Source organism: Argopecten irradians, chromosome 10, assembly GCF_041381155.1.
Source record: "Argopecten irradians isolate NY chromosome 10, Ai_NY, whole genome shotgun sequence".
Lineage (NCBI taxonomy): Eukaryota > Metazoa > Mollusca > Bivalvia > Pectinida > Pectinidae > Argopecten > Argopecten irradians.
The window spans coordinates 10545449-10571450 of NC_091143.1; the positions used below are offsets into that span (position 1 = coordinate 10545449).

Sequence of the window (26002 nt, forward strand, 5' to 3'; positions counted from 1 at the left end):
AGTCAAAAATAATTTGATTAAATTGGTTTTATGGATGAATATCGATTAATTTGATTATCTGTCACTAGTTTTTATTAATTTTCTATTTTAAAAACCTCTTTGACAGGACATGCATGCACAGGGACCTGGCACAAATTCTAGCCAACAGTAATAAGCTTAACTGTTTGGCCTAGGCCTAACTGTACATGTAACGTGAAAAGCAAAATTATTCCTACGGCTAAATTGTCAAAATATTTTTTATTGTATCTCAAAGTAGATCTAAATGAGGTTTTGCCATTATCACCATAATGACATTTACTTTACATTGAGTTAAAAAAAACTTTTTGACATTATACAAATTATATATATTAATAAGCCATTTATGGGATTAACGTATAGTCACAGGGATCTGAGAATTGATATAATTATAATATATCATTTTCTTATTTTTTTTTAACCTTAGGGGCAAACTATTTTTGTACATGCATGTAAAGGCCGGTAAGGCCGGAGCGCGGATGTACGTTATACCGCATCAAATGTTAGGCCTATACCTATCAATTAATACTGATTTTAGGAATTACAATTCATACAATGCATAAGTTTTAATTTTAATACAAAGACAATTGAAAGGAAATGAGTTCAAAATGAATGTTGGCAGTACATTCACGTTGTAGAACCTGCCATAATCATATTGTCATGATGCTTTTCCTTTACAATTTAATTTCACAATTTTTTTTACAATGTTACTTAGCAGAAACAAATGTTTATATGGTTCTGTTATTAACAATGGTAAAGTGACATGAAATTATGCAGATATGTTTTCATTGTCATTTAAATATTCACAGAGTGAAACCTCTAGTTTTTTCCCTTTGAATAACTGATTTTAATGTATTCCTTTAAACATAATATTTTGCATCAATACAAAGTTTACACATTATATCATGGTTTGATATGAGCAATTGTCCCGATTAATGTGATTTTTGAAAGTATGAAAATTACCAATTTGACCTGGTTTTTCAAAAAACAGTCATTCAAAACCGAAAGTGCATTTTGTTTTGTTAGTTTATAAGTTAAAAACTATCCTTTTCTTTCAAAATTGTACTCAAACCATCTGAAAATTACTGAACATTTATAACATATGAAAGTTATTCTCCTGTTCATATGGGGTATATAATTATTTAAAAGTTTATCTAAAAGTCCCTAAGCACATACAGAGACCTATACATCTGCCGATCGTGAAAATGGCGGAATTGCCAATTTCTATGTATATATGTTTCTGCAAGATATCTTCATTCATATGTGCAATTAAATACAGATAGCCATAATTTCATTAGGTTATCTGACCAGAAGCGTAGGCCTTTAGTCTTGGTGTTCCGCCCATCGTCCTACTTTTTCTCTCATTCAAACGATTTCTAAATAACCGAACGACCTAGGTACAGATATTAGGTTTGTATTGTGCTTGAATGAAGGGCAACCAAGATTGTTCAAGTACATGACCTTTAACTTCATTCAAGATCACAGGAGTCTAATAGACTAAAATCTATAAAACGACTTAATCTGTTAAGCGAGACGGAGATGTGTCAATAAATAAATGGCCTACAAACCTGTTATTGAGCCTGTATAAGGCTGGGATGAAGCCCGACCTGCTTTAATCAAATCAATACATATTGACATTCATTCAAGGTCACAGGGGTTAAAATGTTAAAATATTTAAACAACCTCTCGTCAATTAACTGTAATGCCTACAGACCTTATACTGAGTCTGTAGAATGCTGTGATGAAGGCCGCACTAGGTCAATCAAATAAATGACCTTGACCTTCATCAAGGTCCCAGGGGGTTATATAGGCTGTAATCTTGTAATCTTTAAACAACTTCTTGTCAATAACTAAAAGGCCTATAGACTCGATTTGGGCTTGTAGCATCCGGTATGAAAAGCTTTCATATATATTCAAATGAATGACCTTGGCCTTCATTCAAAATCACAGGGATCAAATAAACAAGAGGCCCAAAGGGCCTTAACAGTCATCTGACTACCTTGACAATAGTAAAATTAAATATATATGGTGTCACTTTGTCAGGATCAAGTCAGGATCATTTTCAATTTCTTTTAACAAATTTTATTTCAAACAAGAGGCCCAAGGGCCTTTAAATATAGGAAATTAATATAGTGTCATGGTAGTCATCTTCGATTTGGGATCAACCAGAGATGTAACAATACTTTGTCGGGACCATGTCAGGATCATTTCATGCAAGTTTCAGCCAAATCGCACCGGTAGAACTTGAGGAGAAGTTCAAAATGTGTTTTCAAGATGGCGGCTGTGACCGCCATCTTGGATTTCGGATTGACCCGAAAAATAACAACACTTTGTCGGGACCATGTCAGGATCATTTCATGCAAGTTTCAGCCAAATTACACCAGTAGAACTTCAAAGAAGAAGTTCAAAATGTGTTTTCAAGATGGAGACTGTGGCTGCCATCTTGGATTTCAGATCGACCCGAAAAATAACAACACTTTGTCGGGACCATGTCAGGATTATTTCATGCAAGTTTCAGCAAAATCCCACAGGTAGAACTTGAGAAGAAGTTCAAAATGTGTTTTCAAGATGGCGGCTGTGGCGGCCATCTTGGATTTCAGATCGACCTGAAAAATAACAACACTTTGCCGGGACCATGTCAGGATCATTTCATGCAAGTTTCAGCCAAATCCCTTCAGTAGAACTTGAGAAGAAGTTCAAAATGTGTTTTCAAGATGGCGGCTGAGACAGCCATCTTGGATTGCGAATTGACCCGAAAAATAACAACACTTTGTCGGGACCATGTCAAGATCATTTCATGCAAGTTTCAGCCAAATCGTACCGTTAGAACTTGAGAAGAAGTTCAAAATGTGTTTTCAAGATGGCGGCTGTGGCGGCCATCTTGGATTTCGGTTCGACTCGAAAAATAACAACACTTTGTCGGGACCATGTCAGGATCATTTCATGCAAGTTTCAGCCAAATTGCACCGGTAGAACTTGAGAAGAAGTTCAAAATGTGTTTTCAAGATGGCGGCTGTGGCGGCCATCTTGGATTTCGGTTCGACTCGAAAAATAACAACACTTTGTCGGGACCATGTCAGGATCATTTCATGCAAGTTTCAGCCAAATCGCACCGGTAGAACTTGAGAAGAAGTTCAAAATGTGTTTTCAAGATGGCGGCTGTGGCGGCCATCTTGGATTTCGGATCGACCCGAAAAATAACAACACTTTGTCGGGACCATGTCAGGATCATTTCATGCAAGTTTCAGCCAAATCGCACCGGTAGAACTTGAGGAGAAGTTCAAAATGTGTTTTCAAGATGGCGGCTGTGGCGGCCATCTTGGATTTCGGATCAACCCGAAAAATAACAACACTTTGTCAGGACCATCTCAGGATCATTTCAGGTAAGTTTCAGCCAAATCGCACCGGTAGAACTTGAGAAGAAGTTCAAAATGTGTTTTCAAGATGGCAGCTGTGGCGGCCATCTTGGATTTCGGATCAACCCGAAAAATAACATCACTTTGTCGGGACCATGTCAGGATCATTTCATGCAAGTTTCAGCCAAATCGCACCGGTAGAACTTGAGAAGAAGTTCAAAATGTGTTTTCAAGATGGCAGCTGTGGCGGCCATCTTGGATTTCGGATCAACCCGAAAAATAACAACACTTTGTCGGGACCATCTCAGGATCATTTCAGGTAAGTTTCAGCTCAATCCCACTGGTCAAACTTGAGAAGAAGTTCAAAATGTGAAAAGTTAACGCACGGCGGACGGCGCACGACGATGGACGAAACATGATGACTATAGGTCATCCTGACCCTTCGGGTCAGATGACCTAATAAAACAACTTCTTGTTAATAATGAAGAGGTGTAGAAACCTGATATTGGGCCTGACGTACAGCCTGTAGCATGCTGAGATGGCAAGCTAGCAAGATTTTTAAATGAATAATATTGTAGAATACTGGGATACTAGGCCTACCTAGTTTGTCCAAATTAATAATATTGATCTTCGTTCAAGGTCACATGAGTCAAAATAGGCTATAATTTTTCAACAACTGGGACAAAGAGTTTCCAAGTTCTATTCAAATGAACGACCTTGACCTTCATTCAAGGTCGGGGGGGGAGGGGGGGCGCAAAAATTTCCATGTTCAAATAATAGCGAATAAAAGTCACTAAAATATAGCAGTGTTACATGTAGTAAAGTAGAATTGAATATAACAAGAATGATGTGGTATCACCAAAATATTTTATTTGATCAGACATATCACAAAGTAGTAAAACATATAAAACTGTTTGTTTGTAAAGACTAGAGGTAATGTTTATCAAGAGAACACATGTATCTTACAGTACATTGTATTTATTTTATACAAATAATGGTTTTCCAATATTGGGAATGTCAGGAGTACCAGTAATCGTTTCTGCAATTTCCTTAAGTGAAACAAAACATTTTTTTAAAGTTAAAGAGATGGAAACTTTTGCAGCTTGTTTTTTTTTTTTTTTTTTTTTATCACAGACAGATTTTTGACTTTAATAGAATATGCACATATATTTGTATATGACTGGATTTGAAGAGAACTCATATTATTACCATTCCACATTCTTTTTTTCTAATTAGACTTAGTCTCTGCTGCATATATAAATCTTCCATTGTCTTTCATGTCAAATCTCACTATCAGCACTGAAACTGCATCACCTTCAACAATAGCACCAACATTTGTGGATGAAATTTCAGTGGGGAAGTATAGGATAAGTATAGGGTAGAAATAAGGATTGATTTTAGCTGAACCAAAGGGCTTGCCCAAATGAAAATATACTGGCTCTTCAGTGATTTATAAGTGACCCTGATATTTGGGACTTGGAGCATGCAGCAGGTCCGCCTGACATAGGTGGGACTGAAAGGGGCGCAGGCCCCACCACGCCACCTAGAAAATTTTGAACTTTAGATTTTAAAATTTACAATATTGTTACTATTTGCCAATAGTAAGAGCTTACTTTTGATTTTTAAGGACAATCTTTTGGTTAAATATTAAAAAGTCTGAAGGACCAGCTCATCAAATTACCAATCTGCCCTTCATTAAATTTAATAGCTCCAGGCCAACGGGCATGCGGTTATTTCTACCCCTGCTCTCTTGTTCATAAATGACATACCCTTGGTATGAACATTTCATCAGACAGAAGTTTTTCATCTGACTGCTTTCCTTCATACATGTATCTGTATTTGAATATTAAAAGATAAATAAATAACAATGAAATACAAAAAGAAACAGCACTAGTAAAAACGGATACAGCAAATAAATTAGCCATAAAATATAAATTTATACACATAAATCAAATTTATACAACATGTAGACACAAATATTAATGTTTGCCATTCTGATTTTGAAAATGGTTCTTCTTGTCATATACCATACCTGGATTTATTTGTATTATCAAGTACCAGACAGATCGGACGAGGTAAAAAATCTAGCACTGGGTATCGAGATGTGTGAATATCAAGTACCCGTAGTTTTCTCAATGCCATTAAAACTATATTTTTTGTAAGACAAAATGTTTTGATATATATGAATGTACCTGTTAGAAATGACATTACTTATGTAGTATATGTATACCATCTTAAAATTTTGTCAATTTCAAAAGCGAGACAAAAAAGCATTTTACCAACTTTTAATCAGATCTGTAATTCCAGAGTATTATCCATAATTATATTAACAACTAAGCAAAGAAAGTAAAATGCTGGGGACTAGTTGCGACCTTGTCTAGCTTTGACCTGATCGACTAATCGACCTCCGTGGTATTGTCGATTTACGGACCCCCACTGGAGTTGGCCCCCTTGATGTTTGACTGCTGACAGATTCAGCGTCTGACCCAGTGTCCTGTTGATCACTGAGTGAGCTGAGGCTTCCAGCTCGCCTCAGCTTGAGAGTTCTGTTAGGCACAAAAGTATTAGGGAGATATTTCTGGTCCTTTTTAATTACTTTGCCGGTTTTTTTCACCACTGGTGGAATGCCTGTTAAACTCCCTAGCTGACCCTCCTCTTTACTTCTTTCTCTTGGTTGTTTTCCGTCCAGCCCTACATTTGTTTCTCCATCTCCTGAAGGACTATCTAGTCTATGTACATTTCCTGACCGACTCATACTCCTGTGTTTTCTCTCCGAGGGACCGTTGCGACTACTGCTTGGAGGTTTAGTTCCTCTACTGGTAGAAGTACTATTGTCTCTTTTGTTGCCTTGTATAGAGGATTTCCCCTCTAAACTCAGACTAGATATTTCCTCTGTACATTGTGCTAATGGATTTACAAGTTGTCCACTCTCCTGTAGCGAGAATCTATTGTCAAATTTGGCAGGTGGCTCTCTATTTTTATAGTTGGTTGGCGTGACTTCACCATCTTCATTAGCTGTAAAGAATTTAAATTACATTTTCATTATTTCCCATTTTTCAGATGTATTTGTTTGAATCAGGCTTTTGATGCAGATTGGGAACAAACTGATTTCACACCCAAGACGACATCCAAATGAAATTTTCTAGCACAGGAAACTAGCTATTGAAGCTAGCTCTATACATAATTGTAAAGCTTCCAGTGCAAAATTATCCTCCATATCCTGTTTGATATTTTTAAAAGATCTAGTTCAAATACAAGATCCCAAAACCATGTAGATAGTAATGAACAGTAAGATTTATAATTAATTTGTCCCATATTCTGGTGATTATGACATCATCAAAATCATGTCAAAAGATGACTATCACTTATTGGTGGTAAACTGTGCTTTACCCACATAGATTTTGGATCTCTAAACTGCTGTATTGGACTACAATTTTTTCCATTTACCCATACTTCTGTCGGTGACTTCCAAAGTGTCATCAGTGGGCGGAAACATATCCTGGAAGGAGCTCTCCTGTCTGTCCAGTAGACTCCGCAATTCCTGCTCCAGTCGCTGTTGTTCTTCCTTAATTTCTGCTCTCTCCCTCCCTGCTTTATCTCTACTCCACTGACTCTGTTTCACAGCCTTGTCCAGAGATTTAGTGAACTCCTCCCCAAACTGAGATAAAACCACGGCACCAGTCCCTGTCACGAAATGTCTCATAATTATGAATTAATTCCCTTTACTATAACCACACAATATAATGGAAATAATAACATAATATCAAGTTTACAATTTAGTATAAAATTACAGTCAAGCCTGTCTTAGCAACCACCTCTGTGTACTACCTATTTAATAAAACCACTTCTTGGGTCCTAAATTTCCCAATTTCCACACACTTTGTGCTGTGTATAAAGACCACCTGGATATAAAGACCATTTTTCTTGGTCTTTAGGTGGTCTTTATAGACAGGTTTGAGGGTATATAAAGGAAAGCTGTCAGATGAAATACCTGATTATAAAGACCATTTAGTTGTGTGTTCCTTGGGTGGTCTTTATAGACAAGTTTTATAGTATTGCAATATCAGATTGCCATTGTGTAATGTTAGCTTTAGGTTTTAGATAAAAAAGGCAGGAAATTAACGATACTTTGCCCATTGCATCAGTTGCCTCAAGAATATTTCGAGACAGAATATCTTAGTAGTATCAGTTGGCTACTTTACTTTAAAACATTTTCAGGCCAGTATTATGCCACTCATGCTAAAATGCACCACATCAAGAATGACAGGTTCGTTTCTCACTTTCTAGATGTGCCCATCCTGCCAAATGTAGGGAGCATGCATTTAATTATTGGCCAGAGTTTATGAAGTTGATATCCCAAGCTCCAAAGCTGCCATAACCCTCTACAAATCGTATAGTGGGGTAGAGTTACGTTTACAATTTAAAGATGCTCCATCGCTGACAAATGGTATTTTTTCTCTATTGAAAACAGGAGCAGACGATTCAGAATATTTCTTCAGTTGCAAAAGCTACTTAAGTTACACCATTACCACCATTGTTTTAGCTTCTAATTTTACTTAAAGATAAAAATATTAAAAAAAATTAATTGCATCCGTAACAAATTCCATGGCACTATGTCCTATATGGAATCAAGTACTGATTGCGTATGCACTAAAAGCAAAATAAATTATCTTATATTATTTTTGGTGTTAATTTGACATATACACACACGATTAAACACTAATTATTGTTAAAATGATGAGTATCGTTTATGCTCTGTCGGGGGTGGAGCATCTTTAAATAATTGTACATGATCTTTACATGTATATCGTTTATACTAACCACTTTCACTTGTCCCTGTATTGGCAAGTTTTAGAACAGCATCCATTAACTAAAAACAATAACAACAAAATATCATATTATGGCTGATAAAGTAAAACCTATCAAAAGCTGCCATTGTATAAACCAGATCCCTGTCTATTCCGACCTTACTACAATGTATGTATAACATTCCTTCTTATTTTTTAATAGGATTAAAACCTGTAATATCTAGATCTTGTATGTACCGACCAAATATGTTAGTCCCAGTGACATCTAGTATAGACAAGTTACACTGCAGTTATCAAGACAAATATCTTTTGTTCTTACAGAAAAAATAATTTTGTAGTTGTTTAAAATTTATGGATTTTAACATGAAAATGTGCCACAGAACAGAAGTACAAAATATATACCTGGTATATAGTCAGGGTAATATGATGTCTTATTGAGGATGTCATGCATTTCAGTCAAATCTCACCTGATCTTCACTATTTTTAAAACATGTAAGGAATTCCCTCAGACCATTCTCATTGCCAGATGTTTTCATAGTTAGATATGCTTCTAAAATATCTGCAAACACATTAAAATCTGTTATAGCTCTAGTCTAAATATTCTGTGTTTACTTAATACAGAGTAACCTCCCTTGCATGTAGATAGCCATTGTGACGTCATTATTTTCTGAGTGTAATTCGTGTTGTTTTCTCTGAACATTATGATATTCCAATACACACACTGTCACAATATAAGTTTACTCGCAAGGGCAGATAACTCTGTAATATTTAAATGTGGACTACATTATGAAAGAAAAAACAATTGAGCTAAAAAGCAGAAAATTATATTTTAGTGGTTTAAAATTTTCGCGATCTGTCTGTCAGGGTTTACATGATTCAATAATTTTTCTATATTTTGCAGATAAAATTATCATGATCATAGCAATGTTCTGCAAAATCGTGACAATATCATCTCTGCAAAAATATCCAACTATGTGGTATTACTAAAATACATGTGCCATATGACAGAGTAAATATGCAGGCCTATTACATGCCTGATGGAAATATTCTTAATTTCTTGACATAAACTAAATGATGAGAATCCTTGTTACACTTACTACGTAGGGGTTTGATGAGTAAATCATTGGTGGACTTTTCGAATTCTCTGTAGCCTTCCCTGTAGCAAAAAAAAATATAACAGTTCAAAGAGTAAATCAAACCATTTTTAATACTTACATTACTTACATAGTGTTGATATACTGTACCATACATATGACTCGTGTATTTAGGCCAAAAAAATATAATGTCTGTTTACGGTTACCCAACCGACCCTAATTTTTAATCCTCAACCCTAATTTTTTTTCCACTTTTCTAAGATTTTTTTTTTAAAGTCAGAATTTCCACCTCAGACTCCGGTTACGGCCATTACTCTAGAGTTAAAGACACACTTAAAAAAAAAACATCTCGACCTACCGACCCTTCTATATGTAACCCTAAACAGACATATTTTTTTGGCCATGTTAGGATGTAATTATACAATTTTCTTTTGGAATTTTTAAAAAGTTTGATCTTGCACTAATACTGATATCACAACCTTCGTAGTCTATATCTTTCAACTCAACTTGAGGTGTAGCTTAGCTCATTATTGCTCACCAAACATCAAAATAATAGACATGACAATCAATTTGATGCATACTGACTGAAATTGAATAATAATTTTTGAGGTATAAAAAAAATTGAGTGTAATACATGTGTTATTGAAGTAGGTAAGGATAGTATCTCTTATACTTTTATGAACAAGTTTAGCTGGTTAGCACTCAGCAAGCTAATGCTCACGATCTCCTACCAAACTCTTTTATAAAGAAGATTCACAGATTCTTATCTACTTGGCAGACACATATCTGTTTTAAGATTATGACTATACCTCACTGCTGTTAGTAGTGTTTCGGAGTAGGAGATCTGAAGATTATACACAGCTTGATGGAATTTCACTTCCTCTTTTAAACCTTTTATCTGGAAGGTAACAAACAAGAGTAACAGTAATATAGCACCATTAAAAAATGAGAATTAGGATTCCATAAATCTCCATAAAAAAACTAAAATAAATAAAAGAAAGATATTTACAAAATAGGCCCCTTCGTAGCATACCGGTATACTAAATAGTATGTGTTTGCATTACAGACTTGTATCAAATCAATGTTTGAATGGAAAGTTTATGTTGCAGGTAAATATTGCAAGTACCTTCTGTATATTGATCGAAGCAAATCCTTTTAAGATTTCTTTTGTATTCCAATAGTAAATTATTTAATGACGTCTCTTGTCAAACAATATCTGCATAAGTCTTTCCTATTTATATGCCCAGTGTTCCAGTCCATTGTCAGCAACACGTATGATTGAAACAACTTATCATATGATATTATACATGAACTAGGCAAAATTTAAGTGGGTTTTTTATGCTTGGTAGATCACATTCATGATATCCAGGGGTTACTATCATTACCCTTATGTCCACCCCTAATTTATGTCTCCGTAAACCTAAAGGCTCTGTGTGTGACAATAGATGAGAAGGTAATATGGTCCTTAGATGTACATCGAAAGCATTGAATAATGGTACACTCTGTTGCTTTGAAGATGGATGCCACTATCTGCAACCTTTGTCAGTTTTTTTTTATCTTCAGTTTTACTATGACATAACCCCTGGAGTATTGAGGATGGGTAGTCGATTGAGATGAGTCCTACATGAGGTGAGGAATTACCTGTTGTGACAGCATGTGATGATGGTAACTTTGAGCTTTCAGGAGAGCGGTCATCACCCGCTTGACCTCTGGCATTTTAGATTTTGGAAGAGAAGGAAGACTGGCCATCACATGGTCACATGTCACTTCCTTCAGCATTGATTTCTTCAGTGGCGGCTGTTAGGAAAGGGACAAGGTAATTGTACAGATTCATGTCTACCTACGTAGAAAATATTGAAGGATAATACAGTAAAACGTGTTTATAATGAATTTGTGGTTATAATGTAACTTTCGTTCCCTGTCAAGGTTCCTCCATCTTTTGCATATTGCAAAGTTATCTGCCCTTTTGGGTAAGTATTGATCATGCCATCATGTGTTTGAAGCATGAAGTCATGCTTTTCAAGGAAAACGACGTGAATTTTGCTCACTAAATAATTACTTCACAATGGACGCCTACCCGCAAGGGAGGTTACTCCATAAAAGATGGAGTTGTGTGAAATACGGCAGTAATGAACCAATCAGATTTTAAACAACAGAACATCACAATGAAATATTAACCAACAATACACAAGCATATGTAAATGAGATGTAGACTTACCCAGGGTGCACTAGGATAGAGCAGCGAGAGAGAAAGTAGGTCGCCACAACAGTCTTTAAGACGTGCACAAGACCTGAGGAGCTGGGTGGACGCTCGATCACGAATCACGCTAGCCATACAGGACGACGTCATCACTAAAGTGTCATGTGGCGTCTCCAGGATCTCGTGTAGCTGAGTCAGGTCTTTGTAGAGGGATGATAACTTGGTCTCTAGTTTTGACTGGTAAATATCACAGAATAATCTTTACAATATCGCCACTCATAATACCATTATTCAGTTATAAAATTCTGGTAATTTTACTGTAACTTAAAATATTTTTAACAAATATTCTAAAATCAGATCTTGATCAAAAATCAAAAACGCATAACACTACAGAAAATACTTCAAGACTTGATTACAAAAGCCATTCCATGCAAAAATCATCCTTAATACAATATATGCATATACATGTAGGTGAGTGAATAATGAAAAGTAACACTGTATACATTAGTCAATATACACTGCCAATCTCTCCCAGGGTTTACTACGATCCTCACATTCACCTTTGTCAATGGCTCACGGACTGACCTCATGACTGACCTCAGGTCACAGAATATTATGCCATGGAAAGTGTTTAATACATTGGTGTAAACTTGTAGATTACATCACAGTGATTGTTTTGAAACAGTGTCTGTCATATGAAAATCCTGCTTGTTTATTTGCATGTAAATCTATAGTGTAGCATTCTCAAAATAATCCATAATATATATATTGTTTGATTTGACATTGAATTACCAAATTCAGTATTTTAAATGCGTCTGAACAATGTTTTTTTTTAAAATCTTGATTCATTTTCGATGTACAGAGGGAAATCAGGGAACTGCAATTAACTCTGGGAGAGATTAATAAAGTCCTTAATTAAGGTATCCTCTATTATTTTTCCTTTTCAAGTACAAGTACATGTAATTTTAGTAGATGACTATATTGTCTGCTGCACCTACCACGTGTTTAAGGTTGAGGTAGTCGAGTCTCCCTGAGGCTATATCTAACAAGGTACAATTCTGGGAGGATTGTGGCTTAGTGAAGGCGTTCATAAACATTAGAGCTTGGCCTTGTGTCTGAGTAGAACAGTTCTGCAAAGAAAAAAAAAAGGTTACATTCCAGTTGCTTTATCTGTATAAACATTAATACCAAAAGTACAGTAAAACCTGTCTCAGCGACCGCCTCTGTATAAAGACCGCTTGCTTGATAAGACCACTTTTCTAGGGTTCCAAACAACTCCGACCATTTCACAATTCAACCTGTGTATAAAGCCCACCTGGCTTTAATAGTCACTTTTCCTAGTCTACCCCTTGAGTGGTCTTTATAGTTATCTCTGCCAATTTTATTAACATTGTACTTCTCCCAGTAATAAACAAGAGATCCCAGAGGGATCTTGGCGCCCACCAAAGAATGATCTATATCTGACAAAGGAAAGATGGATCTTTTCTCTACTTTTTAAACTTTTTCAAACATACTAGATACTACATATAAAATTTGAGGCAGATCGCTTCAGTACCTTTTGAGAAATAGCGGTAACAACCTTCAACTATCAAAATCCAAGATGACTCCTTGGCGGCCATCTTGTTGATCAATCGGTCCCAAATCACAATATGCACAACTAGGGCCCTAGGGGAACCTACATGTGAAATTTGAGATCCATTCAATACTTTCTGAGAAATAGCGATAACAAACTTTGAATATAAAAATCCAAGATGGCTGCCAGGCAGCAATTTTGTTGACCGATCGGTCCCAAATCACAATATGCACAACTAGGGCCCTAGGGGAACCTACATATGAATTTTGAGACAGATCCCTTCAGTACTTTCTGAGAAATAGCGATAACAAACTTTGAATAACAAAATCCAAGATGGCTGCCTGGCGGCATTCTTGTTAACCGATTGGTCCCAAAATTCAATATGCACAACTAGGTCCCTAGGGGAACCTACATATGAAATTTGAGGCAGATCCCTTTATTACTATCTGAGAAATAGCCATAACAAACTTTAACTATCAAAATCCAAGATGGCGGCCTGGCGGCCATCTTGTTCACCGATTGGTCCAAAAATGCAATATGCACAACAAGGGCCCTAGGGGAACCTACATATCAAATTTGAGAAAGATCCCTTCAGCACTTCTTGAGAAATGGGGATATCAAACCTTATCTATCAAAATCCAAGATGGCCGTCTGGCGGCCATCTTGTTTTTCCTATCAGCCTCAAAATCTGTATGGCACAAATAGGGACCAAGGGTAATCTCCATGTGAAGTTTGAACAAAATCTCTTCAGTAGTTCTCATGAAATATCCATAACCAACTTCAACTGCCAAAATCAAAGATGGCTGCCTGGCGGCCATCTTGTTTTTCCGATCAGCCTCAAAATCTGTATGGCACAACAAGGGACCAAGGGTAACCTCCATGTGAAGTTTGAACAAAATCCCTTTAGTAGTTCTCAAGAAATATCAATAACAAACTTCAACTGCCAAAATCAAAGATGGCTGCCTGGCGGCCATCTTGTTTTTCCGATCAGCCTCAAAATCTGTATGGCACAACTAGGGACCAAGGGTAACCTCCATGTGAAGTTTGAACAAAATCCCTTCAGTAGTTCTCAAGAAATAATGATAACAAACTTCAACTGCCAAAATCAAAGATGGCTGCCTGGCGGCCATCTTGTTTTTCCGATCAGCCTCAAAATCTGTATGGCACAACTAGGGACCAAGGGTAACCTCCATGTGAAGTTTGAACAAAATCCCTTAAGTAGTTCTCAAGAAATATTGATAACAAACTTCAACTGCCAAAATCAAAGATGGCTGCCTGGCGGCCATCTTGTTAACCGATTGGTCCCAAAATTCAATATGCACAACTAGGTCCCTAGGGGAACCTACATATGAAATTTGAGGCAGATCCCTTTAGCACTATCTGAGAAATAGCCATAACAAACTTTAAGTATCAAAATCCAAGATGGCGGCCTGGCGGCCATCTTGTTCACCGATTGGTCCAAAAATGCAATATGCACAACCACAGGGACCTGGTACGAAAAAATTTAACCAATAGTATACATATATATATATATATTATAATTATATATTATAGTATCAAGGGTATGAACTCGGCGGTCGAGAAAAACGGACCTATTTTTTTAAAACCGTGATTATTTTAATAAATGGGTTCTATACGACATTGACGGATATCTTACCTTAAAGAGAAATAATTTATCTTTCCATTGAGTGCTTGAGGAACAAAATTGGCCAAGTATTGACGAAGTTATGGCTTGATGAATCGGGAAATTTACGAAAAATATGCTAGGTAGACATTTCCCTGTCCGGTCGAAATGTCGTCTCGGCTCTAATGGGTACCTCAAAAACCAAGCCAAAATCACAAAATCTACGCTTGTGGTGTTAAACAGTACCCATAACTGTGTTCATCCACAATCTCCTTTGGAGGTATCATGACCTGTACTTTGTAGAAACTCCATTTAAACATTATGTAGCTCACTTACTTTAACCGTCACCGCCATGTTCATTTTTCTCTCGGAGCGCTTCTCGACTTTACACACCGTGACTACATTATGCAAATTATGTTATGTTGTGCTTATGTGTAAACTCGAGAAGCGCTCCGAGAGAAAAATGAACATGGCGGTGACGGTTAAAGTAAGTGAGCTACACGATGTTTAAATGGAGTTTCTACAAAGTACGGGTCATGATACCTCCAAAGGAGATTGTGGATGAACACAGTTATGGGTACTGTTTACCACCACAAGCGTAGATTTTGTGATTTTGGCTTGGTTTTTGAGGTACCCATTAGAGCAGAGACGACATTTCGACCGGACAGGGAAATGTCTACCTAGCATATTTTTCGTAAATTTCCCGATTCATCAAGTCATAACTTCGTCAATACTTGGCCAATTTTGTTCATCAAGCACTCAATGGAAAGATAAATTATTTCTCTTTGAGGTAAGATATCCATCAATGTTGTATAGAACCCATTTATTAAAATAATCACGGTTTAAAAAAAATAGGTCTGTTTTTCTCGATCACCGAGTTCATACCCTTGATACTATAATATATATATATGTATACTGTTAGTTTAAAAAATCATGCCAGGTCCCTGTGTGCACAACAAGGGCCCCAGGGGGACCTACATATCAAATTTGAGAAAGATCCCTTCAGCACTTCTTGAGAAATGGGGATATCAAACCTTATCTATCAAAATCCAAGATGGCTGCCTGGCGGCCATCTTGTTTTTCTGATCAGCCTCAAAATCTGTATGGCACAACTAGGGACCAAGGGTAACCTCCATGTGAAGTTTGAACAAAATCCCTTCAGTAGTTCTCAAGAAATATCTATAACAAACTTCAACTGCCAAAATCAAAGATGGCTGCCTGGCGGCCATCTTGTTTTTCCGATCAGCCTCAAAATCTGTATGGCACAACTAGGGACCAAGGGTAACCTCCATGTGAAGTTTGAACAAAATCCCTTTAGGAGTTCTCAAGAAATATTGATAACAAACTTCAACTGCCAAAATCAAAGATGGCTGCCTGGCGGCCATCTTGTTTTTCCGATCAGCCTCAAAATCTGTATGGCACAACTAGGGACCAAGGGTAACCTCCATGTGAAGTTTGAACAAATTCCCTTTAGTAGTTCTCAAGAAATATTGATAACAAACTTCAACTGCCAAAATCAAAGATGGCTGCCTGGCGGCCATCTTGTTTTTCCGATCAGCCTCAAAATCTGTATGGCACAAATATGGACCAAGGGGACCCTCCATGTGAAGTTTGAACAAAATCCCTGCAGCAGTTTTTAAGAAATAGTGATAACAAGCATTGTTTACGGACGGACGACGGACCACGGACCACGGACGCAGGGCGATTTGAATAGCCCACCATCTGATGATGGTGGGCTAAAAATCAGAGCTTGAATATTTTCTTTTGTGCAACATATAATTATATAGTTCAAGTGAAGGTCAAGATCATTGATCTTCACTTGAACTTGTGAATGTAGTTCAAAGCAGGACAGATAGTAAGAATGACGGAAGGAGGATAGTAGAATGAATATACGTACCCGGCCTGCTATACCTTTCGGCCGGGTACGAATTGGTCCCTATGTGTCGTAGTGGAGCACCGCCTCCGAAAAACACTTGGGCACAGTTTTCTATACTTTTTTATAGGTTTCCAATTATTTTATGCGTATACATGCATTCACATAGTATTTTTGTCCAAAACAAACATAACTACCATTCTTAATATCTACCGTACCGCTCACATGACGTCATATTCACTATTTCTGGACTTGCTGTAAAAATCCCCTTCAGAAAGACCTTCATATATATTACGTAAAAAATAATGTCTCAGTAGGAATTTGATAATCTATGTGGTTCACTTTTATTGCCTAGTAAGTAAGCGATATCGAACAAGTAAGATGAAATGCAAATAAACGTTTTATAACGGTTTGCATAATAATTACTTTGCTCCATTAGCAGTAATAGGCACCAATTGTAGCTCTAAAGATGACACCATTTTCTGTATAAAAGTCTTTTGAGCTACAATATTGCAGCTAGGAGGATAGATGTATCATGTATACAAAGTTATATAGGTATATTCCTTCTCCTATAAAATTAAAAGGCAAATAATTATATGAACCCAAACATCTAATTAAGCATACAGAAATAGTGCTTTGATACCTCTATATTCTTGAAAAGCTTGATCCTACTGGACTCGGCTGTGTGTACCATCTGTGTAAGGTCTGATCTGGGAACAGCCACTGCAGCTCCGGGGACCTCCATAGCAATATAGTGTCTGGAAGTACAAAGATTGTGGAGTTATCTTTCCTTACCTGTTTATCTTTTACTTTTACATCATAGCTGTTCACATGGTAAATCACAATTGCCATCAGGTGCTATGTACTGATTATGTAGCCATGCCTCATACTTGCACATGGTCATGTTCAGAGTAAATGTTGTAGCATAAACAATGCAAAATTCAAAGTCATGTACCGGGACAGATTGATTGACAGACAAATGGTGAACTGGAAATTATGTCACTCGTTCAAAAATGATATTAACACTGACAAACAAAATTGATGAACTTAACCATTATTGATTTTACAGCATGCAGTGCTTTTTAATGTTTTCTCTCCTATATTTCTATAACAGATAGGCCATTCTAGGGGGATAAACATCCTGTATCGCTCACCTGGTTTGTAATGCCAAGTAATGTTCTAAATACAGGTTCATAGTTTCTTTTTCTGAAGGAATTTGAATATTTACCTCTATTTCCCCTACTGGGCCCTGCCCCTCCTGCCCCCAGGGGGTCAGGGCCAAGTTCTGTTCCCCTTCCCAAAAGGATGTTTGTGGCCAAATTTGGTTACAATCCATGCAGAACTCTAGGAAAAGTAGCGATTTATAGGATTTACCTCTATTTTCCCTATTGGGCCCCACCCCTCCTGCCCCCAGGGGGTCAGAGTCAAAATTTATACAAGTTCTGTTCCCCTTTCCCCATGGATGTTTTTGGCCAAATTTGGTTACAATCCATGTAGAACTCTAGGACAAGTAGCAATTTATAGGATTTACCTCTATTTGCCCTATTGGGCCCCATCCCTCCTGCCCCCAGGGGGTCAGAGCCAAAACTTATACAAGCTCTGTTCCCCTTCACCCAATGATCTTTCTGACAAAATTTGGTTACATTCCATGCAAAACTCTATGACTAGTAGCGATTTAAAGGATTTACCTCTATTTCCCCTATTGGGCACCGCCATTCCTGCCCCTGGGGGGTCAGAGCCAAAATTTATACAAACTCTGTTCCTCTACCCCCAAGGATGTTTCTGGGCAAATTTGGTCAGAATCCATGGAGAACTCTATGACTAGTAGCATTTTTAAGGAAATGTTGACAGACGGACCGACGGAAGGACGGACGGAAGGACGGAAGGACGGACGACGGACGCCGCGCCCATGACATAAGCTCACCGGCCCTTCGGGCCAGGTGAGCTAATAATGATACAAACTGTAACAAAGATATCTACAGTATTTAATTTCATATATTTTTCTTACCTGCATTTGTCAGCCAGCCAGGTTAAGGCATTCTCCACCTCCATCAATGCACCACTACGGGAGCTCAGGGCCTCGGACATCAACAGTACCTAAATAAATATGAAATAATTTTATTTATACAAACTCACAATGCACATTGTTAGTTATATGTATTTGGTATCCGTATTTGTCTTTTACAGAGTTACCTCCCTTGTAGGTAGGTATCCATTGTGACGTCTTTATTTTGTGAGTGGAAAACTCACATCTTTTTCTTTGAAAAATATTATGTTACACTCACAATCACCTGACATAGCAATCAATACCTACCCGCAAGAGCAAATAACTATGTTATATTTAAATATGGAATAATTCCCGTCTGTGGAAAAACCACAGCTGTCAGTTGGAAAAATAATATCACCATTATATAGAATTAAACACATTTTCATGAAGAAGTCAGCAAAAACATCAAGAATATAATGTTAGGTGCAGATGGCCAATGTATATATAATATTAAGCATCATTTGTCTTGTAATTTCTCTCTCCAATGTCACTTCAGAAGAGTCATGGGACATTTTGAATTGTATCCCTTGGTTCTATTTCACCATCTCAAGCGCTAGCGTAAACAATGGCTGTTGAAAATACAGCTAGTATAACAATACTTACTTGTCTCTCTAGTTGTATAATGTGTGACTTTAGTAAGGTGATTCTTCGTTCATCAAATTTTTCATGAGAATTTTCTGACACCAGTTGGTTATAAAGAGATCTGGAAACAAAGTTTGGTGAAACACATGAACAAAATACAGTATGTGTATTCAAAAATTAAAGTCCTACTTAAATGAATATACCACACACCTAATTAAACTTTAGAAATAATATGCAAGAGTTCAATTTATTTAGTCCTTTCTTTTTATCTGGTCATGTATTATGTATATGTAATATAATATTCATACATATTCGACCAGTATCACGCCCCCTCTTGAAAATAAGTCCTCTCCCCTTTTTATCAAGTCTTTTAGAACTATGGTCAAATCCGCAACAAGCCCCCTCCCTGTTTTCCAATTTTTTTGCTTACAACTTTGTAAATGCAAACAAACAATGATAACAACTTTTCTCGCACCTCGGACAGGGAAATCTCACATGATACCCGGTGCTAGATTTTTCTATCTCATCCGATCTGTCTGGTACCTTTACGCGAATTTTGGCGGAATTTTACGCCATTCATGTAACAGTCCGCGCATGTGACGTCAAACTCTTGAACCGGTGACGTCACAAGCGTCAGCTAGTCAATATTATTAGAAATATGTGCATTCAGTGATTTACCATGCATTGTTTGGTTGTTGTTTTTAATTATGAAACAGTATGTACCGATTGATCATCGTTTGTCTTTGATATAACCGAACTATAGTTTTATGCGGAATGACTGAAATCGAAGCGCAGATGTAATGGTTAATCGGCTTTGAACCAGGAGGCCCATGACGGGATAGTTTTACATTCGGAACGCGTATATAGATGGGTTTTGTTATATCTTAGAGGCGCGAGAAAAAAAATCTATTACCTTTAAGTGATCGAGATCGGGTTATCTCAGTCTCGGGCTAAGATTTTGTAACATAATCCCAACCTCAGTTAACGCCTCGGTTGGGATTATGTTACAAAATCTTAGCCCTCGACTGAGATAACCCGATCTCGTTCACTTACAGGTAACAGATTTTATTAATCCTACCCTAAAGACACAACTAATAATAGAATTTGCAAAGTTAGAGAAAAATATTTACCTTACATCCTCTAGTTCCTTTCTTAGTTTGTTGTTTTCTGCTTTCAGTGACTTGAAATTAAATATACAGAGCATTATTCATGAACATATATAAACTAGTAAAATTCAATACCAAAGATTTAGTATAATAGACATATATAAAGATATGGTATACTGTATTATAAGTATAATCAGATATAATGAAATTAAAGTATCCATCATTTTTCTTTTTTTTGTGTGAAAAAAAACCCATTTCAATTCTTTTAAGAATCATTTGCTGTTTTAATTTACAAGCATATGTCATGGTTCTTATCTTTTACTGTAAATACATTCCTAAAACGTCAGGTCTTTCAACTTCTCAGTCCAAGTGTATTTCATATATTAAAATATGTATATAATTTTAAAAGTTGTATTTTTGTAATGTCTTGAACTTTAGCTTCATTAAAGATTGGACATTATTTTAGAACATTTAATGGTAGATTGGAAAAGAAATTTCCAGGAGTATAAGCTGTATCTTTTGGTAATTGGCTTAAATTTCAATAATTTTTACCAAGAGTTTGGCTCCTCATTGACCCTCCCCTTAGCTGCAGTATTGTAGCTCAAAAGACTTTTAGACAGAAAATGGTATCGTCTTTAGAGCTACAATTGATGCCTATATATAATTACTGCTAATGGAGCAAAGTCATACAAATCATTATTAAAACATTTGTATCCATTTTATAGTACTTTTTTTTACATATCTTACCTACAAGACAATAAAACTAAACCATATAAAATATCAAATTCACAGCAAGAAAGTAGTTTTTGACATATCGTATACACAATTAAGGTCTTTCTGCTGGGAATTTATGCAGCAAGTCGACAAATTGTGGACTTCAACTCTTGTCAGCAGTACAGTAGATATTAAGAAAGGTTGTTTTGTTTGTTTTAGACAAAAATGATATATAAATGCATGTATATGCATAAAATAATTGGAAACCTACAAAAAAGTATAGAAAATTGTGCCCGAGTGATTTCCAGAGGCAGAGCTCCACTAGAACACATAGGGACCAATTCCTACCCAACAAAAAGGTATTGTAGGCCGGGAACGTATATATATATGTTATAACCTGCACTCCAGTTAATGCCTTATATAATTACTTTGATCTCCTTCTCGGCTTTAGTTAGGCTTGCACTACTCCGGCTCAGTGTAGAGGAAGTACTACTCGCCATACTGCTGTCCAGACTCGGGGCCAACAGGGAGGACATGGTCAACCGACCAGCCATGGAGCTTTTCATGGTTAAAGGTCTGCAAATAATACAAATCAACTGTAGTTGATGCAACTGATGCACAATTTACTTGTCAATTGAATATTATTTATAGTCCTATTACTATATTCAATGGGACTAATTCATGTACATTTGTACCATGTGATACCTGATGTTTGTGTGGTATCTCCAGTGGTGAAGCAACATAACTCTGTGTAATCTTCCAATAATCTTCCCATCTTATTTTGATGTCATTCCATCTCCAATAGAAAGAACAATCCCGCTCAAACATTATCAGGTATCATGTGGTACGTGAATGAGTCCCATTTAAACAGTCATCTAAGTGTAGAACTTAAATATGCAATATATATTAATGGAAATTCTGATAATCATATCAGTACTGTACGTGCAACCTGAACAGGCTCACCGTGGAGAAGGTTAACGGAATCGGGGTGCGCAGGAGGTGCGTACCTCTGACTTAGGGGGCGCTTAGACCGCATATGGGGGAGCTCAAAGCGAGAAAATGGCCGACGGTAGTTGTTTACATTTTTTCCACGCGATTGTAGACACAGATATTGAGAGGAAAATTAAAAACCAACAATTTTTGCATGCAGAGTGATTTCCATTCTACTGATCAGATGTGTTGATTGAAGCCAATTGCAAGGATGCACGATTCATTCAAGCTAAGCCACATAAGTAATGAGAGTAGGGGCGTGGGTGATTTGTTTACATTTTTCCCTGTCAAAATACAGAGCATACGGTGGTTTTATGTACTTAAAACTGTGTGTAAAGATACATAATTAATGTTTGATGTTTGTTGATTAATTTGTAATGAAATTTTAGGTGTAATTCAGTGGTGATTTGATGAAATTGTGAATATACTGGGGACAGAGATATGGGTGAGGAGGCCGAAAGCCAGCGACGGCTGCCTGGGTGAGCACATCCATGAACTTCATAATGAGGAAACGAGTGTTATTTTGCCGCTATATTGTAATTTCTTAGCCGTATAAATTGTAAAATAGTGTCATGTAATCTCATTAAGAAATTACAATTACTCAATATTTCAACTACACATGGAATCCAGTGATCGATACGTGTATGTTTTATGTTTATATTTTTCTTTCATTCAGGTAATTAATTACAATACTCTGTAATATGTTGCAACTTTGGACAAATACCTGTTCATACTTGAGCCAGGATGTTAGTTAGTTAACTCAGGGGGTATTGTCTTGATTGAACTCATACTACATGTACAGTAATACTTGAAATAAAATACAACAAAAATACTTGCATAAATTTTCAAATGAAATAAAGTAGATTTTCACAACATAAGTAGATAATCTAGGTGTAATTAAGATTACTATTTCATTTTGTTTTGTTTGGAACACAACCACATGGGGGAGTCTAGAATGTATAGACTTTATTTTTCTAGTTAAAATTTTATAGGTTCATACAGATGTAGCTAGGCTGTCATTATAAACGGAACCCCTGGAGATAAATTAATTAGGTAACAATGAGGTATACCTACATGCTGTGACGCTTGACTGATCATCATATCAGGTAAGGTGTTACATTTGGTTTTTGGGTAGGGAATGGCCCCAGGGAATGAGTCAAATGAGGGTAACGTGGAAAATTAAAGGCCCTGGTGGTCATAACAACAGACCTACAGGTATGTTCCTGTAGATAGTTACAGGTACACTATCTAAATATTAGGTGCTTATGTTGTCCAAATTAAAGCACACTGTGCTTTGTATACTAATAGATACATAAAATTAATACATTAGTATCTAAATATTAAAATATTTTTTTAAATAAAAAGCATGCACTGAAACCTGCAATGTACCTTGTAATACAGTACAGTACTTTAGTTACAAGTAATATTTTGATATTTTTTATTTTAAAACAAGATTTTGTGTAAATTATATTTTTTTTAAAGCCACACTTTACATAACTATCAACAAAAAGTCAAGTTGGATTCTACTCCGATATTTTTAGTATTTGTGGATGTAGTTGAAATTGTGTTATATCAAAAAATATTTTTAACTATTTCTTAATAACTTTAGTGCAGCAGTTGTTGAAAGTCCATACTTGTGTAACGGGATTGGACTGGGTCGATCATCGGTGACCAGGAAGCTCAGTCGGTAGAGCACTAGTGTTCGGAGGGTCCCGGGTTCGAATCCCGGTCTGGCCGCTACATTTTCTCCTCTCCTGTTACAGAATTGGCGTCCAACTAAATAACCCACGGTGGTGGTGTTTCGAAGGGTCTTGTATGTCTTTGAGGGCGAAGACTTCGAGAAAGGAGGGAGGAGTGTAGCGGGATTGGACTGGGTCAATCATCTGTGACCAGGTAGCTCAGTCAGTAGAGCACTCGGCTAGTGTTCGGAAGGTCCCGGTTTCAAATCCCGGTCTGGCCACTACATTTTCTCCTCTCCTGTTACACTTGTAAACATGCCTTCATTTTAACTGGTAGCCATTGAAGTTACGATTATTGCCGAAGAGAAGTCGGAAAGTTAATGGCCCGTTCTCAGAAGAGTTCGGACTGACGTTAAGTAGTTACGGTAGGCAAATGACGTTCTCGGCAACGACGTTACAATGTCAGTTAACTTCAGTTTGTTTGACTTAATGGGACCCATGCACCTAGCAATGTTCAATATTTATTTGATTTTTATCAAAAGTTTCCGAATCATTATCTCTCATCTTGACTTCGATTTAGTCCTATCTCTGTATGATTTACAACAGGATTTGTTTCTCAAAATTCTTCTGAATCATGAAAAAAATAAGACAGATACGGATATTGGGACTTTTCAATTTAGATTATATTGTTAAAAATAAGTAGCATCTAAAGTAATCATCTACAAATTCTAATTTGTAATGTAAGTCGATTTTTTTTCATGCGCTGCTCTTCCATATGGGATCCCCACAACACACACCAAATTCCACAGATAGAAAAAACAAAATGCAGAGCAGCAAGATATGTTCACAACAAATATCACGACACCAGTTCACTTACAAACATGATACATCAACTCAACTAGCCAACATTACAGACACGACGGCTACACACAAGATTGATACTTTTCTACATACTCCGCCATATTTAAAACTAGGTCAAAATGTTACGGAAGGGATTCATCATATCTAATCCGCTAAAATACTATTTTATGAGGCCACAAATTATGGGTTTCCTAGATAAATGGGATAATTAATACCTAAACTGTAAGTACACATCAATGTTATCACTGTTAGAGCATAGGTATTTAGCACGCTGATAAGTCAAAGACCCACTATAGACTAATATAGTGGGTCTTTGACTCATCATTTTTTGTTTGTTTAGTTTTACATCCTATTAACAGCCAGGGTCATGTAAGGACGTGCCAGGTTTGTTGGTGGAGGAAAGCCGGAGTACCCGGAGAAAAACCACCGGTCAGCGGTCAGTACCTGGCAACTGCCCCACATGGGATTCGAACCCGCATCCCAGAGGTGGAGGGCTTGTGGTAATATGTCGGGACATCTTAACCACTCGGCCACCGCGGCCCAAATTGACTCATCAGTTATCAGCATGCTAAATACCTATGGTTAGAGCAAGAAATATTGATATCATTGCACTTTTCCTTCCGCCTTCATCTGACGTCTGAAACTGCATCAAAGAAATAGGCCTTCGGAAATGAGAGTCAACAGTCAGCAAAATAATGTCCGATAAAAAAACGGCTGACCAGTCGACTCTCATGTTATGGGAGTACCTTAAACCCCTACAGGTCACCGTGACATAATCGTCATATTTTGACGGCATCATGTAAATAGAAGAAGAAGAACCAACAAAAATCGACCAGACCGATTTGACTCAAAATCCTGAATTATTGTTACATTTGTATTTCCATTGTTATTCATTACAAAGGTCGGGGAAAACCACTAACTTGCGTATAATACACTAACTTGCGTATCATACGCTAATCGAGCTATTCGTGTATACTCAAACTTGCGTATCTCGTGCGTTTTCGGCGAATTGAAGTCATTTGGCAAGGAGTCGCATGACACGCAAGTTAGTGGTTTTCCCCGACCTGTTACAAACCCCTTTATTTTGGTCTGAAACAAAAAGGGTCGATGTCTGGGCGTAATGAACTCACTACAGTAATCGTAGAAACTTTGACATAATAAAAATGTCGTATAATGAAAATCTTTGCAAAATTCTGCACGGAATACCATGGCAAGAACTAAGAAGCTGGAGTATGAACGCACCAATAGCAGAGGTTTTCATGTTGGAATGTTTACATTGTCATGTTGATCCTGGCGCCATGTTGGATTCATCGTAGAAATAGAAACGGCACCGGTCAATTACTGTGACGGTGATGCAGTGTGGCGGTCGTATTAAATTATTTCCAACGGCAAAATTATTATTAAACATATACATTTAAGCATTATAAATATTTCATATTGACTTTATAAAGGAATTACAGCTTAAAAAATCAATATTAGT

At 36.9% G+C, this 26002-nt stretch overlaps 1 protein-coding gene across 3 annotated transcripts; it reads right to left on the reverse strand.

The window, feature by feature from the left end:
- Positions 1-4224: 4224 nt before the first annotated feature.
- Positions 4225-25865, reverse strand: LOC138333081 (uncharacterized). 3 transcript variants are annotated; one of them, XM_069281213.1, is made up of 15 exons: positions 25729-25865; positions 21421-21568; positions 20303-20352; positions 19194-19293; positions 18552-18640; positions 17187-17301; positions 12472-12603; positions 11492-11710; positions 10915-11070; positions 10083-10171; positions 9277-9335; positions 8647-8738; positions 8193-8241; positions 6819-7055; positions 4225-6386 (listed from the first exon to the last, which is right to left on the reverse strand). In XM_069281213.1, exons 2-15 carry the CDS (start codon positions 21556-21558, stop codon positions 5749-5751), a joined length of 2163 nt encoding a protein of 720 aa, XP_069137314.1. In that variant the 5' UTR covers positions 21559-21568; positions 25729-25865; the 3' UTR covers positions 4225-5748. The 3 variants fall into 3 exon arrangements, with proteins under 3 accessions (XP_069137314.1, XP_069137315.1, XP_069137313.1); XM_069281214.1 differs by having other exon boundaries at positions 6825-7055; positions 25765-25857; XM_069281212.1 differs by having other exon boundaries at positions 25765-25857.
- Positions 25866-26002: the final 137 nt, after the last annotated feature.

What these genes read in the sequence shown, in the direction of transcription:
- LOC138333081 (XM_069281213.1), bottom strand. Translation starts at nt 21,558, where the DNA reads ATGAAAAGCTCCATGGCTGGTCGGTTGACCATGTCCTCCCTGTTGGCC. An exon ending in AAGCCGAGAAGGAGATCAAA is followed by an intron (nt 20,353 to 21,420) that starts GTAATTATATAA and finishes TTTAATTTCAAG; the next exon opens with TCACTGAAAGCAGAAAACAA. An exon ending in AGTCACCGACAGAAGTATGG is followed by an intron (nt 6,387 to 6,818) that starts GTAAATGGAAAA and finishes AATTCTTTACAG; the next exon opens with CTAATGAAGATGGTGAAGTC.